Source organism: Panthera uncia, chromosome F2 (genome assembly GCF_023721935.1).
Source record: "Panthera uncia isolate 11264 chromosome F2, Puncia_PCG_1.0, whole genome shotgun sequence".
NCBI lineage: Eukaryota > Metazoa > Chordata > Mammalia > Carnivora > Felidae > Panthera > Panthera uncia.
Window position 1 is genome coordinate 37,320,785 of NC_064812.1, and position 18,520 is coordinate 37,339,304.

An 18,520-nucleotide genomic window follows, 5' to 3' on the forward strand; every position below is an offset into this window, starting at 1 on the left:
TCCAATCAAAGTCTCATTAGTACTTATTCAGATACAGGAAAGCTGATTATAAAATTTATACAGGAGAGCAAAGTAACTAGAATACCAAAAACACTTTTGAAAAAGAAGAGTAATATTGGAGGACTTACAACATTTTAAGACTTAGCATGAAGCCACTGTGATCAAGACAGTATAGTCTTGGAGAAGGGATATACACATATATCAGTGGAAGAAAACAAAAATAGAGTCCAAAAAAATGTCAAACGATTTTTGGAAAAGGTGCAAAGGCAATTCAACGAAGTAGAATAGTTTTATTAAAAAACGGTGCTGGACATCCACATGCGGGGGGGGGGGGAGGGGGGAAGGGCCTGAACCCAATTTTATACCATATACAAAATTAACTCAAAATGGATCGCATGTCATGGATCTAAATACAAAATATAAAATTAAATCAAGTTTTTAGATGAAAACATAGGAGAAAAATCTTCCCAGTCCTGGAGTTAGGCAAGGTTCTTATATATAGTACCAAAAAAATTATATTCGTTAAAAAAATTATAAATTGGACTTCACTGCTAAAAACTTTTGCTCTATAAAAAGTTTTTATTAAGAGACTAAAAAGAACAAGCTATGTACTGGGAGAAAGTTGCTTATCTGACAATAGATTTATATCCAGAATATAATAAAGAACTTTCAAAATTCAATAATAAGGAACAAACAGCCTAATTTTACAATTGGCACAAGGTCTGAATAGACACTTCACCAAAGACGTTGCATGAATGGCAGATAAGCACATACAAAGATGTCCAACATCATTAGTCATTAGAAAAGTATAAATTGGGGCGCCTGGGTAGCTCAGTCGGTTAAGCGGCCGACTTCAGCTCAGGTCACGATCTCGCGGTCCGTGAGTTCGAGCCCCGTGTCGGGCTCTGGGCTGATGGCTCAGAGCCTGGAGCCTGCTTCCAATTCTGTGTCTCCCTCTCTCTCTGCCCCTCCCCTGTTCATGCTCAGTCTCTCTCTGTCTCAAAAATAAATAAAAAACGTTAAAAAAAAATAAAAAAAAAGAAAAGTATAAATTAATTTTAGAATGACTAAAATAAAAAAAATACTGACAATATAGAGTGCTGTAGAGAAGCTGGAGCTAGTGGAATTCTCCTGCATTGCTGGTGGGAGTGCCAAAGGACACATCCACTCCGGAAAACATTTTAGCAGTTTCATATAAAATTTATATGACCTAGCAATCTCACACGTAGGTATTTATCATAAAGGAATGAAAACTTATGTTCACACAACTTACACACAAATGTTTAAAGTAGTTCTATTCATAATCACCAAAATTGGAAACAACTTAGGTGTGATTCAATGGATGAATTATTAAACTATAGGACCCCCACATAATGGAATGCTACTCAGCAATAAAAAGGAATATGCTATTGTTACATGCAACATCTTGGTTGAGCCTCAAGTGAAAGTCAAAGAAGCCAGTCTGAAAAGGCTACACGCTACAGGATTCCATTTGTAGGACATTCTCAAAAAGGCAAAACAAACAAACAAAACCCCTTAAAGTGATGGAGGGCAGTAGTTATCACAGATTAGGGTTTGGGGGAGGGTGTGATTATGAAGAAATGCCATGAAAGGTGTTGTTTTGGATGATGGAACTGTTCTATACCCTGACTGTGGTAGCAGTTACGCAAATCTGTGTATGTATTCAAATTCACAGAACTGTACACCAAAAAGGACAGTTTTATTGCATATTAATTTAAAAAATAAAACACAATGTTATTTCAATGCCTTTGTCATGTGCATGATAGAATATTTTTTTTCCACTCCATTGCATTATTTTTTAGTCTCACGTGTATTTCTCAAAATGCCAAATGGCTTGAGTATGTCCATGGCTCTTATATGTAGCAGAAACCTACTTTAGGCCTAAGCGTTAACCAAACGTGTACTAGGTTAGCTTTTAGGTTTGCTTTCCTAAACCTCTCCATGACCCCTCCAACCAGGTAGTAAGTAGAACGCTCTCATACCTTTAATGGTAAGATTACAGGTGGCCCTTCTACAGAAAGTGAAAAAGATGGAATACAACTTCTAAATGTTAGGGAAGATGCAGGACAGTTCCTGATCTTACTAATACCAAATGTGGCACATGAAAATTAGGCGTTTTAACAGCTAGACTAGAGTCAGTTAAGCCAGCAAAACTCAAAAGCACAAGTCACTTTGGTGCTACCTAAAGCAGTTTCACTCACAAGAGTGAATATATTCTTTCATAGGACTCGGCTTATATTATAAAACATATTTTAAAAGGTTTATTTTTGTCAGTAAACTTCAAATGCTGGTAATTCAGATAAAGAAATGTGTACTAAAATCTAATCAAATTGGTGAATTTCAAGTATGAATCTATTTGACGCACATAATTGACCTTATTTTACCAAATATAACTTCTTCTTTGAATAGCCTGAAATCAGAAAGATCCATTTCCAAAAGCAACATGGAGGACAGCCCATAATATTTATTCAATATAAGTCTAATAGCTTGAAATGAAGATGGAAAATACATAATGATTTACAGTTTTTTGTCTTGTCTTATCTTTAAGAGTCATGAATCTCTATTAGGTTACTAGTTACACATAACAATCAGGACTCAACGAATCCTAGGAAAAAGACGTTCTGAAGCAGTATCTTGGATCTCCCTCTCTCATACAGTTTGTCCCAAGAGTGTCAGTGCGATTTTAAACGTGAATAACTTTAGAAGCATAAATGCTACAGAATTATTTTAAACATATTTTGAAAGTTTAATTACTTAAATTTCTTATATTTATTTCATGAATTTGAAATGTGAATTTTTAATGTTAATTTTCTGTGGTGTTGGTTTCTGGAACACCCTTTCTCAGACCAGGAGATTGGTCAAGGAGGGCTTCTTATTTGGACACTCTGGTCACTTGATTTATCCTTCCTGTGAGGTCATGTCAAAACTGAGATGTATGCATCAAAACTTCATTTGGGTGATCTTAAACTTACGAGTACAATCTCTCAATTACTGAACAGTAGCTGATGAAAGCTTTCATAAAGTTTAAAACTCTAGTAGAGCTATATATACATAGCACAAGACAGCTATTGTTAACTTTTTATAAGAAACAAATTGATATTTAAAACATTTAAGTAATTTACCTTAAAATTTTTCTTTTATGTTTGCTTGCATGCAGTGCAACCTCTGTGCATGGTGTCCCCCACTGGGATGCACAGTCCCTCGTCCCTGTTCCCCTAGAGCTAGATCTATGTGTAAACAGGGGGCTGGGCAGTCCCATTAGGGCAAGCTGGACAATCCTAGAAAGCCAAGAGCCCCAAAAGCAGGGCTGAAATGAGGCTATCCTGTAATACCAGGTATTGCTTTCAAAAGTACCAGCTCCACCAAGAGACAAGAAGCATGCACCATGATACAGTGCCCTTTACTGTTGTGTAAAGTCCATCAACATGTATGAATCCTTCAAGTAAAATCATGAAGCTACTGTCACATCTAAAAATGTGACAAACTGAGATCAGGAACACGACATGGATGTCCACTCTAACCACTGTGGTTTAACATAGTGTTGGAAGTCCTAGCATCAGCAATCAGACAACAAAATGAAATAAAAGGCATCAAAATTGGCAAAGAAGTCAAACTGCACTTTTCGCCGACGACATGATACTCTACATAGAAAACCTGAAAGATTCCACCAAAATGCTGCTAGAACTGATACATGAATTCAGCAAAGTTGCAGAGTACAAAATCAGTGTTCACAAGTTGGTTGCCTTTCTATACACCAATAATGAAGCAACAGAAAGAGAAATTAAGAAATTGGTCCCATTTACAGTTGCACCAAGAACCATAAAATATTTAGGAACAAACCTAACCGAAGATATAAAAGATCTATATGCTGAAAACTATAGAAAACTTATGAAGGAAATTGAAGAAGACACAAAGAAATGGAAAAACATTCCATGCTCATGGATTGGAAGAACAAATACTATTAAAATGTCAATACTACCCAAAGCAATCTACACTTTCAATGCAATCCCAATCAAAATTGCACTGGCATTCTTCTCAAAGCTAGAACAAACAATCCTAAAATTTGTATGGAATCACAAAAGACCCCGAATAGCCAAAGTAATATTGAAAAAGAAAACCAAAGCTGGAGGCATCACTTTAGCCTCTACTACAAAGCTGTAATCATCAAGACAGTATGGTATTGGCACAAAAAAACAGACACATACACCAATGGAATAGAATAGGGAAGCCAGAAATGGACCCACAAATGTATGGCCAACTGATCTTTGACAAAGCAGGAGAGAGTATCCAATGGAAAAAAGACCATCTCTTTAGCAAATGGTGCTGGGAGAACTGGATAACAGCATGCAGAAGAATGAAACTAGACTACTTCTTATACCATACACAAAAATAAAATCGATTAAAGACCTAAATGTGAGATAGGAAACCATCAAACCCCCAGAGGAGAAAGCAGGCAACCTCTTTGACCTTGGCCGTAGCAATTTCTTGCTCGCACATCTCCAAAGGCAAGGGAATTAAAAGAAAAATGAACTATTGGGATCTCATCAAGATAAAAAGCTTCTGCACCGCAAAGGAAACAACCAACAAAACTAAAAGGCAACTGACAGAATGGGAAAAGATATTTGCGAATGACATATCAGATAAAGGGTTAATATCCAAAATCCATAAAGAACTTACCAAACTCAACACCCGAAAAACAAATAATCCAGTGAAGAAATGGGCAGAGGACATGAATAGACACTTTTCCAGAGAAGACATCCAGATGGCCAACAGACACATGAAAAGATGCTCAACATTGCTCATCATCAGGGAAATACAAATCAAAACCACACTGAGATACCACTTCACACTGGTCAGAATGGCTAAAATTAACAACTCAGTAAATAACAGATGCTGGCAAGGATGCGAAGAAATGGGAACCCTTTTGCACTGTTGGTGGGAATGCAAACTGATGCAGCCGCTCTGGAAAACAGAGTGGAGGTTCCTCAAAAAATTAAAAATAGAAATACCCTATGACCCAGCAATAGCACTACTAGGAATTTATCCAAAGGATACAGGAGTGCTGATTCATAGGGCACTTGTACCCCAATGTTTATAGCAGCGCTTTCAACAATAGCCAAATTATGGCAAGAGCCTAAATGTCCATCAACTGATGAATGGATAAAGATGTGGTTCATACATACAATGGAATACTACTTGGCAATGAGGAAGAATGAAATCATGCCCTTTGCAGCAACATGGATGGAACTCGAAGGTATTATGCTGAGTGAAATAAGTCAGTCAGAGAAAGACAGATATCATGTTTTCACTCATGTGGATCTTGAGAAACTGAACAGAAGACCATGGGGGAAGGGAAGGGGAAAAAATAGTTACAAACAGAGAGGGAGGGAGGCAAACCATGAGACTCTTAAATACAGAGAACACGCTGAGGGTTGATGGGGGGGTTGGGTGAGGGAGAGGGGGAAATGGGTGATAGGCACTGAGGAGAGCACTTGTTGGGATGAGCACTGGGTGTTGTATGTAAGCGATGAATCATGGGAATCTATCCCTAAAACCAAGAGCACACTTTACACACTGTACGTTAGCCAATTTGACAATAAATTACATTAAAAAGAAAAATGAAAAAAATATAAAAATGTGACAAATTTAACAAATTTGTATTGTTACATTTATTACGCAGTGCTTCTAAAACTTTCACATCTTTGAACTAGCAGTCACTTTTTGGGGGAAGAAAATTAGCGCCTTTCATGTAAATATTTTCAGTCTCATAATGACAGGAAGATTATTTTTATAAATGTGAAAAATTATGCAACAAAAAAGTCTGGCATGTTTAAACATAAAAAAATAAAAATAAAAACTGAGCAATATATTTTCTGGTATTTATACTTAAAAATTGATGAAACGCATTAACTTCACCATTAAGATGAAAACATTAATAAAAATGGACTAGAAAAGTTTTATTCAACAGAGACATAGCGGAAACTATATAGAATAATGTTTTATGAGAACTGGAAATATACCTGGATAAAGAACCAGGCATAGATTGTTAAGGTGGATTTTATTCGAATTATTACCAGATTGTTTTAAAAAGGTTGAGAATTTTTTCATAATCCTCACTGAATTTTAATAAATAGATTATTTTCAAAGTTTAGGTTTTAAGAATATGCAGTAACAGAGAATCTCCCAGTTGAGTCATCTATTTCTCTGCCAGATATAATTTCTCACCATCCCCAGAACACATTCCATATCTTTAAGTTACCAAGTAAACCCATGCCTGTCAATTATTAGATTCTAATTACCTTTCAAAACTTTCTGAACAGCTACCAGGAAACAGAATGATGAGATGACTATTGAGTTAAAAGGAGATTAGACAAATACAAATAAATTACACTTATTTTATGTTCCTATCACCCTAGGAGATGACTTAATAGTGAAAGGAAAAGAATCATATTGTAGTAATGAAATCAGAGAGCAAATTCAAGCCCCAGAGGTGATTCCCCTAAGTTTATGTTAATACACACCTTGTGGGGGACCAAACATCAACTGGAAAAGTTTCCTGAAAACTGTTCCAGCTATTTTCTCATTTAAAATGTTCCAACTTTACTTGACCCATTAGTCATCATATTACTTACATTTATGATGTATTTTGAAATCTATTACCAAAAACCCAATGGATTCAATATGTCTTGTTATACCCAAATCATAACATTTATGAAAGAAAACCTCTTTGTTAAGTGTTTCTTCCTTTGGAATTTTATTTGTAAAAGATATAAATATATGTATTTTTTTTTTAGACAAGCAAGCCTTGCTAAAAAAACAGTCAGTGCATATAGGGTGGTAGCTACATATAGGCACAGGGATGATGGTGCCCCCGTGCCATTTTAGAGAGGTAAATGCAAAACACAGAACAAATCTATAATCAAGCTTCATTTTATGCATTATAGCATCTCTAATAAAAATATTTTTTTATTATTAGGTGATAGTACATTTTTTTCTCTTATTCAGCAGTTCAAATTGAGATTTTTGTGACAGTGTCCACGTAAATGTATTCCTGATGATAACGGACAGTGGAGACTGAGTATTCACAGGTGTGAGAGCTAGCAAACCTGGAAAGTTGCCCATGACAATGAGATCAATGTGTTTTTACTGAAGGTGTGAAGTGTAAAGACCTCAATGGTGGCAGATGTGAGTGCTTCAATTAACAACAGTATATCAAGTGGAACTGGGTACAAACAAGCAGTCACACGTGCTGCCCAGACACATGGACTGACACGTGTTCTTGACTGGGTCAGCCAGCAGCAGCTCATGGTGAGTACAACTGGCACGTGAGCATCATCACTACTACTATCATTACTCATGCACACATTCTTATGATCACACACTGAGTTTTGGACTATATTGTATCTCCCCAAAAATGCTTTGATTATAGGGGAATTGTACTGGTTTTCTAAAATGAATGCATTGAACTCAACTTATCTAAATGAACTTCTTTCCCTCTAAACAGGCATCAAAAAGGGCTAAACACATTCTACTGCTCTAATAATTCTGGCAGCTCTTTGCTCTTTTGGCGTCCGTGTTCTTTTTTTATTTTTATTTTGCTTTTCTCAGTGATGGCACGTACTCATCCTTGGTTGGAGACGGCAGAGCTGCCTTTTGGGAACAGCCAAATCTTGTTTTGAGATAAGGGAACAAGGATTCCACAGTGAGGGAAGATTAAAAACATGAAGAAGCCAATTTCTAGAGGCTCCCACTTCCAAAGATAAGATAATGTGAGTATTATTAAAAATAATGACTTAAGAATACCAAGCAATAACTAATTGGCCACCATTGGAATATGCTAGAAAAATAATTCATTTTCCCCTCAGCTTTATTAAAGTAGCAACGACAAATGAAATTGTAATATATTTCAAGTGTACATTGTGATGATTTGATATATGTATACATTGTGAAAAACTCTCACTGAGAAAATCAGCTCCTTTTTGAAAATGGGTAAAGAAAATGAAAAATTTTACATTTCTTTAGATGAACAATACTACTGAGTAACCAAGTAGTAGATGAAGGAATGCTTCTTTTTACAGAAGCTTATTTTATTTTATTTTATTTTATTTTATTTTATTTTATTTTATTTTATTTTATTTTATTTTGTATTTAGTTTTGAGAGAGAGACAGAGCATGAATGGGGGAGGAGCGGAGAGAGACGGAGACACAGAATCTGAAGCAGGCTCCAGACTCTGAGCTGTCAGCACAAAACCTGACATGGGGCTCGAACCCATGAACCATAATTTCATGACCTGAGCTGAAGCTGGACGCTTAGCCGACGCACTAGAGGTACTTTAGTTAATACATGAAAAAAGAGTGTTAGAATGAAAAGATTACTGTTTGCAACCTCCAATGAATTCAGGCATTCAGCATCAGTGGCTTTTAACATCACAGAAAGAGACCTTCAGATATTATGTGCCTTCTGATGGAACAATACAAACCATTTTACAGAACAGTCTTGCTGAAAATAATAGTAACAATAAGCAAACCTGAATAGATTAAACCAACTACCAATTTATATGTAGGAAGTACAGAGGACAGGGGAATAGACAAAATCCAAACTGTTGTAAACTCTACAAGTTTGGTTTCTTCAATATATAAATTACAAGAGATGAAAAATAATAGAGGAGAAAACCTAATGATTAAAGATACTAGAAATACATATCAACCAATAGTGATGCGTAGAACATATATGGCTCCTGGTTTAAAAAAAAAAACCTAAGAAATATACATGCACACCAATACCCACACATCCACACACATTACGATATGTATGGAATAACTGGAAATTTGAATGAATACTAGCTACATATTTGATAACACTGAAGAATGATTAGCTTTGATAATAGTATTGTGGTTATATTTTTAAAAAGTTGTATTTTAGAGATACTTTATGCTGAAATATTACAGATGATAGATGATACATGGAATTTGCTTCAAAATAATACAGAAGGTGAGGGAGTGGATAGGGGTATGCAAGAAACAAGATTGGTCAATAGCTGACAATTATTTAAGCAGGAGGTTCTATATGCTATTCACTCTACTTTTGTATCTATTTGAAATTTTCCATAATATAAAAGTTAAGAAAAGGCACAGAGATGAGAGTGAGTATGGGATATGAAAAAATCATACTGGAAGATGATTTCAACCCACTCTGCCTCAAAATCATCAAACTCCTCTCCTCCCTCTTCAACTTCAATAGGTGATCTTGCTTCTAGCTTCATGGATAAAGTTAATTTCTTGTTACCCTCAATTTCTTGCTACCAAACTGAAAAATTACCTGCGTGTGTCCTTTTCCTCTCCTTCCTTAATTTGCTATATAAAATAGAGCATCTGTTGCTTCTCTAATTTAAAACTTTTTTTTCAAATACATATTGGATTCTTCCCTTTTAAAATTTTTTTTTGAAGTTTATTCATTATTGACAGAGAGAGAGGGACAGAGTGTGAATGGGGGAGAGGCAGAGAGAGAGAGAGAGACAGAGAGAGAGACAGAGACAGACACATAATCTGAAGCAGACTCCAGGCTCTGAGCTGTCAGCATGGAGCCTGATGTGGGGCTCAAACACACAAACTGTGAGATCGTGACCTGTGCCAAAGTTGGATGCCCAACCGACTGAGCCATCCAGGTGCCCCTCTTTTTCCCTTTTTCTAATGTACCCACCTTTATCTTTTCTCTTTTTAGTTTATCCAATTATTCTCTCTACTGGATTCCTCTTGGAAAGAGTTCCAAGTCTCTTTCATCATAAAAATAAAATCCCCAAACCATGATCCCAAATGCTCCTTCATATACTACCCTTAATTATTCTTCTTCTTCACAAACTTCCTAAAGGAGTTATTTATACTCTCTACCTCTACTACCTTTTCCCTCCTGCTTACTTCAATGCATTCTAGTTTCCATCCAGAATAACCCAATAGGGAGAAAACACTTGCAGTCACAATATCTATAAATCCACTAGATAGTTCCAATTTCTCATCTTTCTTAATGTCAAAGCACTACTAACTTGGCTTCTTCGAAATTACAATTTTCAAATTTTCCTCTTAGCTCACAATTTCCTTTCTAGGCTTCTCCTCCTGGCCAGTAAATCCTGTTTGGACGTCTTCAAGGTCAAGTCTTAGGCTCTTTTCTCTACTTTTTCCTTGAGTAATCTCTCATCCAACCCTTTGGATTGAATTAGAATCTGTATCCCAAAGACTCCAAAACATGCAATCGTTTATCACTAGTGTTGGTCTTGTGAGCTCCAGATCTGTCTGAATAATTGCCACAAACTTAACATATCTAGGTCAAAACTTATGATCTCTCTGTACTCTCACAAATGAAAACAAAACAAAAACAATGTGGTTCTCTTCAAGTATTTTCATCTCAGTAAATCACCTGTCTTAACTTGGGCTGCCATAACAAAATGCAATGTCTTGGTGGCTTAAACAATAGAAATTTATTTTTTCATGGTTCTAGAGACTGGAATTGAGATCAGGGTGCCACCATGATTGGATTCTGGTGAAGGCTCTCTTTCTAGCTTGTAGATGGCCACCTTCTTAATGTGTCCTCACATGGCAAGAGAGACAGCAAGCCCTATGATAAGTGTACTATCCCATCATGAGGGAGCTCCACCCTCATGACCTCTTCTAAACCTAATTAACTCCCAAATCTCCATCTCCAAATACCATCACAGTAGAGATTACAGTTTCAACATATGAATTTTGTGGGGACAAAGCATGACCCATCCAGTTAGACCAGTCAGAAAACCAGAAGCCATGTTTAAATCTTCTTCCTCACCCCCTATCTCTCTACTCCATTACTATGGTCTGTAGATTCTGCCTTCCCACTATCTGCCAAATCTTTCACTTCTCTCCATTTCTTTTTGTTAAATGTTTATTTTTGAGAGAGCGAGCGAGCACCTGTTTGTGTGCACACATGCATACATGGGGGAGCAGCAGAGAGAAAGGGAGACAGACGATCTGAAGAGGGGTCTGAGCTGACAGCAGAGAGCCTGATGTGAGGCTCAAACCCATGAACTGTGACAGCATGACCTGAGCTGAAGTCAGATGCTTAACTGACTGAGCCACCCAGGTGCCCCATTTCTATCAAGATTCTCTGATCCAACTTACAATTACCTCTCACCAGTACTACTGCAATATTCTCCTAATTGCTCCCTTCCATCTACTCTAGCCCCTCTTACTGATTCTCCACCCTGACTAGAGTTATCTTTTCAAAATGCAACACACACACCTCCCACGTCCTACATCCCCCACCACGTACACATCCTACTGAAAGCTCTTTAATGGCTCCTTACTACACTCAAGATAAAGGTCCTAAAATCCTTTTTTATGATCAGAAAGGCCTGGCCTCTGCCTCTCTTTGGAGCCTCACCTGATAGGACTGGTTTCCTCTTTCCTGCCTTCATTTAATCTGACACAGATACCTCTCACCATCGCGTCTTTTGCACATATTCTCCCAAAGATCCACCCTTCCCTCCACGGTCCTTAGTTAACTCCCTTTCATCCTGTGCAACTCAGCTACAGTGTCAGTCACTCAGAGAAGCTTCCCTGAATCTCCACTCTTTTATGAATCCACAGAACCTCATGACACGTATATTAGCTTATCATTATCTACTACTTTCTGTAACTTTTTTGTAACTATCTTTTCTACCGGTTTATATGCATTTGTTGAGAGGAGGGGCTATCTTTTGCTCACCACTGTATTTTCAATGCCTAAAGCAACGTGTGCCATACTGCAATCGCTCATAAATCTCTGTTGTAAAAATAAAGGAAGAGTTCCACTAGTGATTACAACCATCATTTTCGAACTCGAAGCAATCTTAAAACCGCTGTCTTATGTTAGAAGAAAATATTGAGGCCCAAAGAACTACAACATCTTAGGATCACCTGCTTAGCGACAGCTAAGCTAGATGACACCAGATTAGAGACAGCCTTGAGGGCTGAGGAGCGCTCTGACCAGATGAACTGAGAGGGGTGTGTGGTCAACATCATGGAAGTTTGGCAGGTGAGGCTAATTTAGCAAGGGCCCAGGGGACAACAGGATTAGTGAGTAACAGGAGAATCTGGAGTGAGGGCTGCCCATAAACAGACGAAGGAAGTAATCAGGGCATAAACCTAAACCAGGCAGGTAGTAGGCAAAATGGAGGACCATTTCAAAGGAAAAACAAAGAGACTTGGAATAAAAAAAAAAAAGAATCAAAAATGACAGTAAAATTGTGAGAAGACATGACTGGAATAATGTTGCTGCTATCACTAGCACATGTAAAGATCTTTGGAAACTATACTAAGGGCAGGGATAAATCAGGAGAGGAGAGAAAATGGTTTAATTTAATGTGGAAATACTGAATTTTAAATAACTAAACATATCCACCAGGCAGATGGAGGAATAGTTCTGGAGTTGGGTAAGTCAAACCAGAGCTAGGCATTTGGGAGTCGTTAGTGTAAAAGAGATAGTTGAGGTTATTGTCTGTACAGAGGGACGAACAAAAGGCCCCAGACCATGTCGCTGGGCAGGCACAGGTTAGAGAGCGAGGGAAGATGTGCATGCAAGCACAAAGTTGGAAGGTTACATTTAGGAGAAGCCAAATAATGTTCTCTTCAGCCTTAGTCTGTCGCATGATCCTAGAAAGACATCCCTCCAATTACCCTCATTCTCTTCAGCAGAGGAAATAATCCTGACAATTAGATCACGTGAAGAAATAAAGAATCTAAATAATTGCCATACCGCTGACTTCCCGCAGGAGACCCTGAGCCGCCTCTTAACCACTTTGCAGCCCCCTCAACCAGCTTCTGTGACTCTTCTGGTCCTATTACTTAGCCAAGCATCGTCCCCTGGAGGCACTATTGTCAGCCTAACTTTCAAAGGACACTTAAAGTCGCTTCATATAGCTTACTGAGTCTGCAGTGAAAATTCTGCTAAAGTCTCTTCATATGGCTTACTGAGTCTGCAGTGAAAATTCTGCTATTAAAATCATGTTGTTACAGGAATAAAAAAAAGTTAATTAAAAAATTAATTAAAAGTCATCCTCTTTTCTCATTTCTTCCAATACAAGTTATAGTTGAAAAAATTAGGTTGAAATAATGAAAGGCTTTCCTGTGTTTTAAAAATTCTTAGTCCAGTCCCTATTTGACATCCTGACATTAAGTTTATGGTTTCATTTTGATAAATCATGGGGAAAATAAACTATGAAACTGTAATGCTGACACCGCAAATTGGAACCCATAAAACTCAGGAAATGTAAAAGTCAAGGTTCTTAACAGTTTTATTAACTAGTTTACATTTCTTAAATATAGAAGATAGCTTGCTGGTATGGCTATAAAGCTGAATTAAGGTATGGGCCTTGGCCCCATTTGTGGAAAGAGAAAAGAGGCAAAGGGTTAACTATCAGGGCAACATTAAGAGGGATTAATTAAAATGAGTTCTTTTTTTTTTAATTTTTTTTTAAATGTTTTTATTTATTTTTGTGACAGAGAGAGAGACAGAGCATGAGCAGGGGAGGGGCAGAGAGAGAGGGAGACACAGAATCGGAAGCAGGCTCCAGGCTCTGAGCTGTCAGCACAGAGCCTGATGCGGGGCTTGAACCCACAGACTGTGAGATCATGACCTGAGCTGAAGTCGGACGCTCAACTGACTGAGCCACCCAGGCACCCCTAAAATGAGTTCTTTAAGGTGCTTTCTTTCACAATAAAATCTTCTTATGTTTAAATGCTGTGTTACTTATTCTTCACTTTCCACTCCAGAAAATGTCAAGGGGCTATTTGGGTCATCTTTTTCAGGTATCTTAATTCCTCTGAACCTGTGCTTTCAAGATATATCTCAATTAATCCACACTGAGTAAAAAAATCAGTAATTACGGAATATAAAAGCAGAGTTCACCAAGAAAAGAAAAAAAATTCAAAAATACATATCTTGGGGTAAACAACTTAAAATCTCTACCATTTATTTATATAAACCTATTTGAATGGTGCGCTACCATACCTGAGCTTTTTTAAGTAATATTTTACATTAATAAGTATGTATTTTCATTCAAATCGAAGAAGTTTATGGAAATGGGATTATACTGGAATGGTTAGAAAATTTTTACAAGAAAAAATCATTGCAACCTATAAAACAGCAAGTTAATCCATAAAATGGAAGAAAACAGTATTCAAAATAGGATCACGACCAATTAAAAGTCAAATAAATTTTTAAAACAAAAATCAATTAAAATCGGAGCTGAAACCAGTCTAAAACCAGAATGAAATTAAAAAGACCTAAAGACTACATGGGTAAATTAAACAACAGGTTAAACAGAGAGACGCTAAAGAATTTTATTACGAGAAAAAAATTTCAGTGGTTACGTGTTTCATCTAGAGACACCTGGTATAGTAAAATAAATGTGCAATTGCAGTCATAACTGTCTTTGAAATAACTGTTACTTAAACTATATGAAGACTGTAGCATGCTAATTAATTTATAATAAAACATAAATGATGTGGTAATATTCTCCCCACTTGGCATCAGATTTTTCTTTGTTGTCATTTAAATGTCATTTCATTAAATGTCATTACAGTGACAGTGCTCAAAAATATGTCTGCAAAGGAACAATGAAAAAAATACCAGGGAGCTCAAATGTTTTTACAAATGACCCTGAGTTAATTAGAAAAATATGCACCCTTCCCAGTTCTTCTTCTCACGTGTCAGCTCTCATTAAATTAAAAAAAAAAAAATTTCTCATTTCAAAGTTAAGGAATCCTATGGCTAACAAAACTTTTAAACTGGGATCAAGTGGGCACATTCCTATGTTTCTGTATGATGTCATACCAAGCAATTCACAGTGGAATTTGAATTTGCAAGAACTATGAATGATTTTCCAATATAAGAAGTATCTGATCTAATGCTAATTTTTTCTCTATAGGCTAACTGTGCTGGGAACAGGTGGCCCTGCTTTCAATTATGGAGGGCTAGCATGCCAGTGTGAGGCCTGGATTAGTTCACCTTCTCACGGGGAATTTTCCCCGGTTGGGAATGGATTTATTATGGCTTCACACATGGAATAGAGCTCATGTCAGCTGAGGGCAGTGACACATCATATGATTCAAATTAACCTGCTGTGGACTGTTCCGCAGGGCTTAGATTGTGTATTAAAATGACGACATTTTAAAAACAGCTTGAAAGAAACCAGGATTGCTGAACTGCAATGGTTCCAATTTGTTCCAACTAATCTATCACCTGCTGGAGATATTATTCTAGTGGGTTTCTGGTAGCTGCTGTTTTCCAGGTTTCTCCAAGCCACTGACCTTGCTAATGGGTACAATTGTTGCCTCTGAAGGAAGGAGATGGGGGTGGAGAGAGCTTTGAAGGAGTTTTTGATGTAAAAGTTGGGACCTATCATTTGCTCTAAGGTAGTATTAAGTGAACAGAGGAAATAAGAGAATACTCAAGAACTCTGAATTATTTTTCCAAAAACAAATGCTAAATAGTAGCATTGTATCATGTTGTTTAGATAAATAATCCCTGAAAAGTAAATCTGTAAGGATGAATTCAAAAGCTATTAAGTTTGTACCTTTAAGATGAAAACTTAAGGTTAGGTAGGTATAATCAGTATTTCCTGTATTCTGCAGGGTTGTAACTTTTATTGCTCCTGAAATGTTAATTCAGGAGCAAGAAAAGAATAACATACCATTTTAAAGCTGGAGCATAAAACTTTGGGAATAATACTTGAATAAGAGGTGCATCTAGGGGTGCCTGGGTAGCTCAGTTGGTTGTGTCCAACTCTAGATTTCAGCTCGGGTCATGATCCCAGGGTCATAGGACTGAGCCCTGAGGTGGGCTCTGCACTGAGTGTGGAGCCTGCTTGGGATTCTCTTTTTTCCCTTTGCCCCTCTTCCCCACTTGCATGCCCTCTCTCTCTCTCTCTGAAATTAAAAAAAAAGATGTGCATCTAAATTCAAAAAACTAACAGTAGCAAAAGATTCTTAATGAGTTCACACCATATAAAAATCAGAAGCATTATTTGCAAACTAAAAAAAAAAAGCTTTTTTTAATTTTTTTTATTTTTTAAAGGAAGGGAATGACACTGGGGAATATTATAAAGCTGAAACTTGTTCCCCCAGTATCAGCATAAATAATAGTTTTCTTAATATATCCTATTATCTAAAAGCTGGAAAAAATTTAATTTTCTTGAGTTGCCAAAAATCTATAAAATAATACATTCCTCTGGTAAGAAATGCTTTATGTGTTCTGTATTTCTAATGATCTCTAAATTAATATAGAGTGGCAACCTGGCTGTGTAGTAAGAGAATTTAATTAGGCTATGCAATAATGTCTACTTACATACTTTACATGACAAATTATTTACAGTAAGGAAATTTTTGTCTAAGAGTAAATTCTGGAGCATTTCAAAGATGCTAGGTTAGTATTTAGTGGAATCACACACAGCTGATATATCATTCCAACTAATATTCCCTCAATTTATTAAAGAAAACTACTCTTGGTTAAAATGTTTTAGACTTGGAAGAACTTAAACCACTAACTGGATATTGTATTTGATTTTTCATAATAAAAGTACATTTAAAAAAACCACTCATCATTTTTTTTTGTCATTCCCTTTTCCTATGCCTCAAAATATCTGCAGTTGGGTCCTCAATACCCGTGTGTGTGTGTGTGTGTGTGTGTGTGTGTGTGTGTGTGTGTGTGGCGCACGTGTGTGTGCGTGTATTCATTCATTCATTCATTCATTCATATAGGATTCATATGAAAACTTGTTACAAATGTTTAGTCTCCAGACCAACAGCATCCACCTTACCTGGGAGCTTGTTAGAAATGTAAAATTTCATTCCTGCCTTCTAAAACTATTAAATTATTTGTATTTTAACAAGGTCACCAGAGATGCTTCAAATGCACACTCAAGTTTGAGAAGTGCTACTATAAAATAATGCTTTCAATTCATTTGTTTAAAAGTTGGAATCTCCAGACAGATCATGACTCTTATTTGAATAAAAATAAGGAATAGCATATATGTAATTTCCAACTTGGAAACACAAAAGTACAACTTTTTAAACAAATCCCATTTCTACTACATAGTCACATTAATTGCTAGAATTATATGCATAATCTTTCATTCATTCATTGACATTTCTCTTCAAATTCACTTTCTTTGGTTGCCATAAAAATATGGTATAAAACTACTGACTTGTAGGTCCCATCCTTTAATAAATCAATCAAATGTAAACTAGAAGCCAACTTTATAGCTAACGTTGAGTGAAAGACTGTGCCTAAAAGCAAAAAAATCAGAAACTACAAAAGAGAAGAGGGAAACCCAAGTTTCTCTCTCACTTCTCCATGAACTACCCATTCTAATATGTTCAGTCTTTTACATGTGAACAACTCTGAAGTCAGGAAGTGCCCTGCAACTCATGTAATAAGAAAGCACTGTATCATAGTTTAAATAGCAGATATTTTTTCTTTGTACATAAAATGTATTTTCCTACAATTGATGGTGGCTTGGATTCTATGCAACATGGTACTTCACACTTACTAGCCAACTACAAGGCCTCACATCACTCTCAATCTATCCATTACCTCACCCCAAAGGCTTCTTCCAACTTTAATGACTCTCTTAGTCTTCATCATTAGCTTCTCGCTTTCATTTGAGTCTTTTAAATGACATCTAAGTACTTATAATGATTAGAAATAGTTCTTCATACTTCTATACCTTTTAATCCCAGAACCGGAGAATCATACTTGAGAAGAACTGGGCCCTGGTGAAAGGGCCAGTACAGGTGGCTTTAGGCTCTCGTTACACCAGGCATGATGACAAGCAGCCTTCTTCAATCTGTAGCCATGGATCATAAGTGTATCGTTATGCCACGACACACACTTAACCAGGTCCACATATAGTTTTCACTTATCAAAATTCAGGTCTTGCAGAGTATTGCTAGAGATCTAAGACAGTGTGACACCATTGTTTTAAATTCTTATTTAAATTTTATTTTAGAGAGAGTGTGAGTGAGGGAGAGGGGCAGATGGAGGGAGGGAGGGAGGGAGGGAGGGAAGGAGGGAGGGAGGGAGGGAGGGAGGGGGAGAGAGAGAGAGAGAGAGAGAGAGAGAGAGAGAGAGAGAGAGAGAGAGAATCTTAGGCAGGCTCCATGGTCAGCATGGAATCTGACATGGTGCTTGATCCCATGACCGTGGGATGATGACCTGAGCTGAAACGAAGAGTTGGGTGTTCAACTGACTGAGCCTTCCAGGTGCCCCCATTGTTTTAAATTCTTAATGAAGAAACTAATATTCTTTTGATAATAATATGAAGCACTGTAAGTATAAAATAACAAAAGAAAAACTGAAATAGTAATTTTTGTTAAATAAATAGCTAAGATCTCACTGAGCTCTCCTCAGTGAGGAAGAGCAACATGAGATGAAGAAGAAATAGAGCAAGAAAGAGGAGGAGGAGGAGGAGGAGGAGGAGGAGGAGGAGGAGGA

At 36.9% G+C, this 18,520-nt stretch overlaps 1 protein-coding gene across 3 annotated transcripts in view; it reads right to left on the bottom strand.

The window, feature by feature from the left end:
• VPS13B (vacuolar protein sorting 13 homolog B) overlaps positions 1–18,520 on the bottom strand; it is an 805,502-nt gene that overhangs the window by 171,906 nt on the left and 615,076 nt on the right. The window contains exon 36 of one of the 3 annotated variants that reach the window (XM_049633569.1): positions 15,463–17,873. The exons of the other annotated variants lie outside the window; for them this stretch is intronic. Coding sequence (XP_049489526.1) covers positions 17,869–17,873 — 5 coding nt within the window. The 3' untranslated portion in view covers positions 15,463–17,868. Of the gene's footprint in view, positions 1–15,462; positions 17,874–18,520 lie in introns of those variants that run through there. 3 annotated transcript variants of the gene reach the window in all.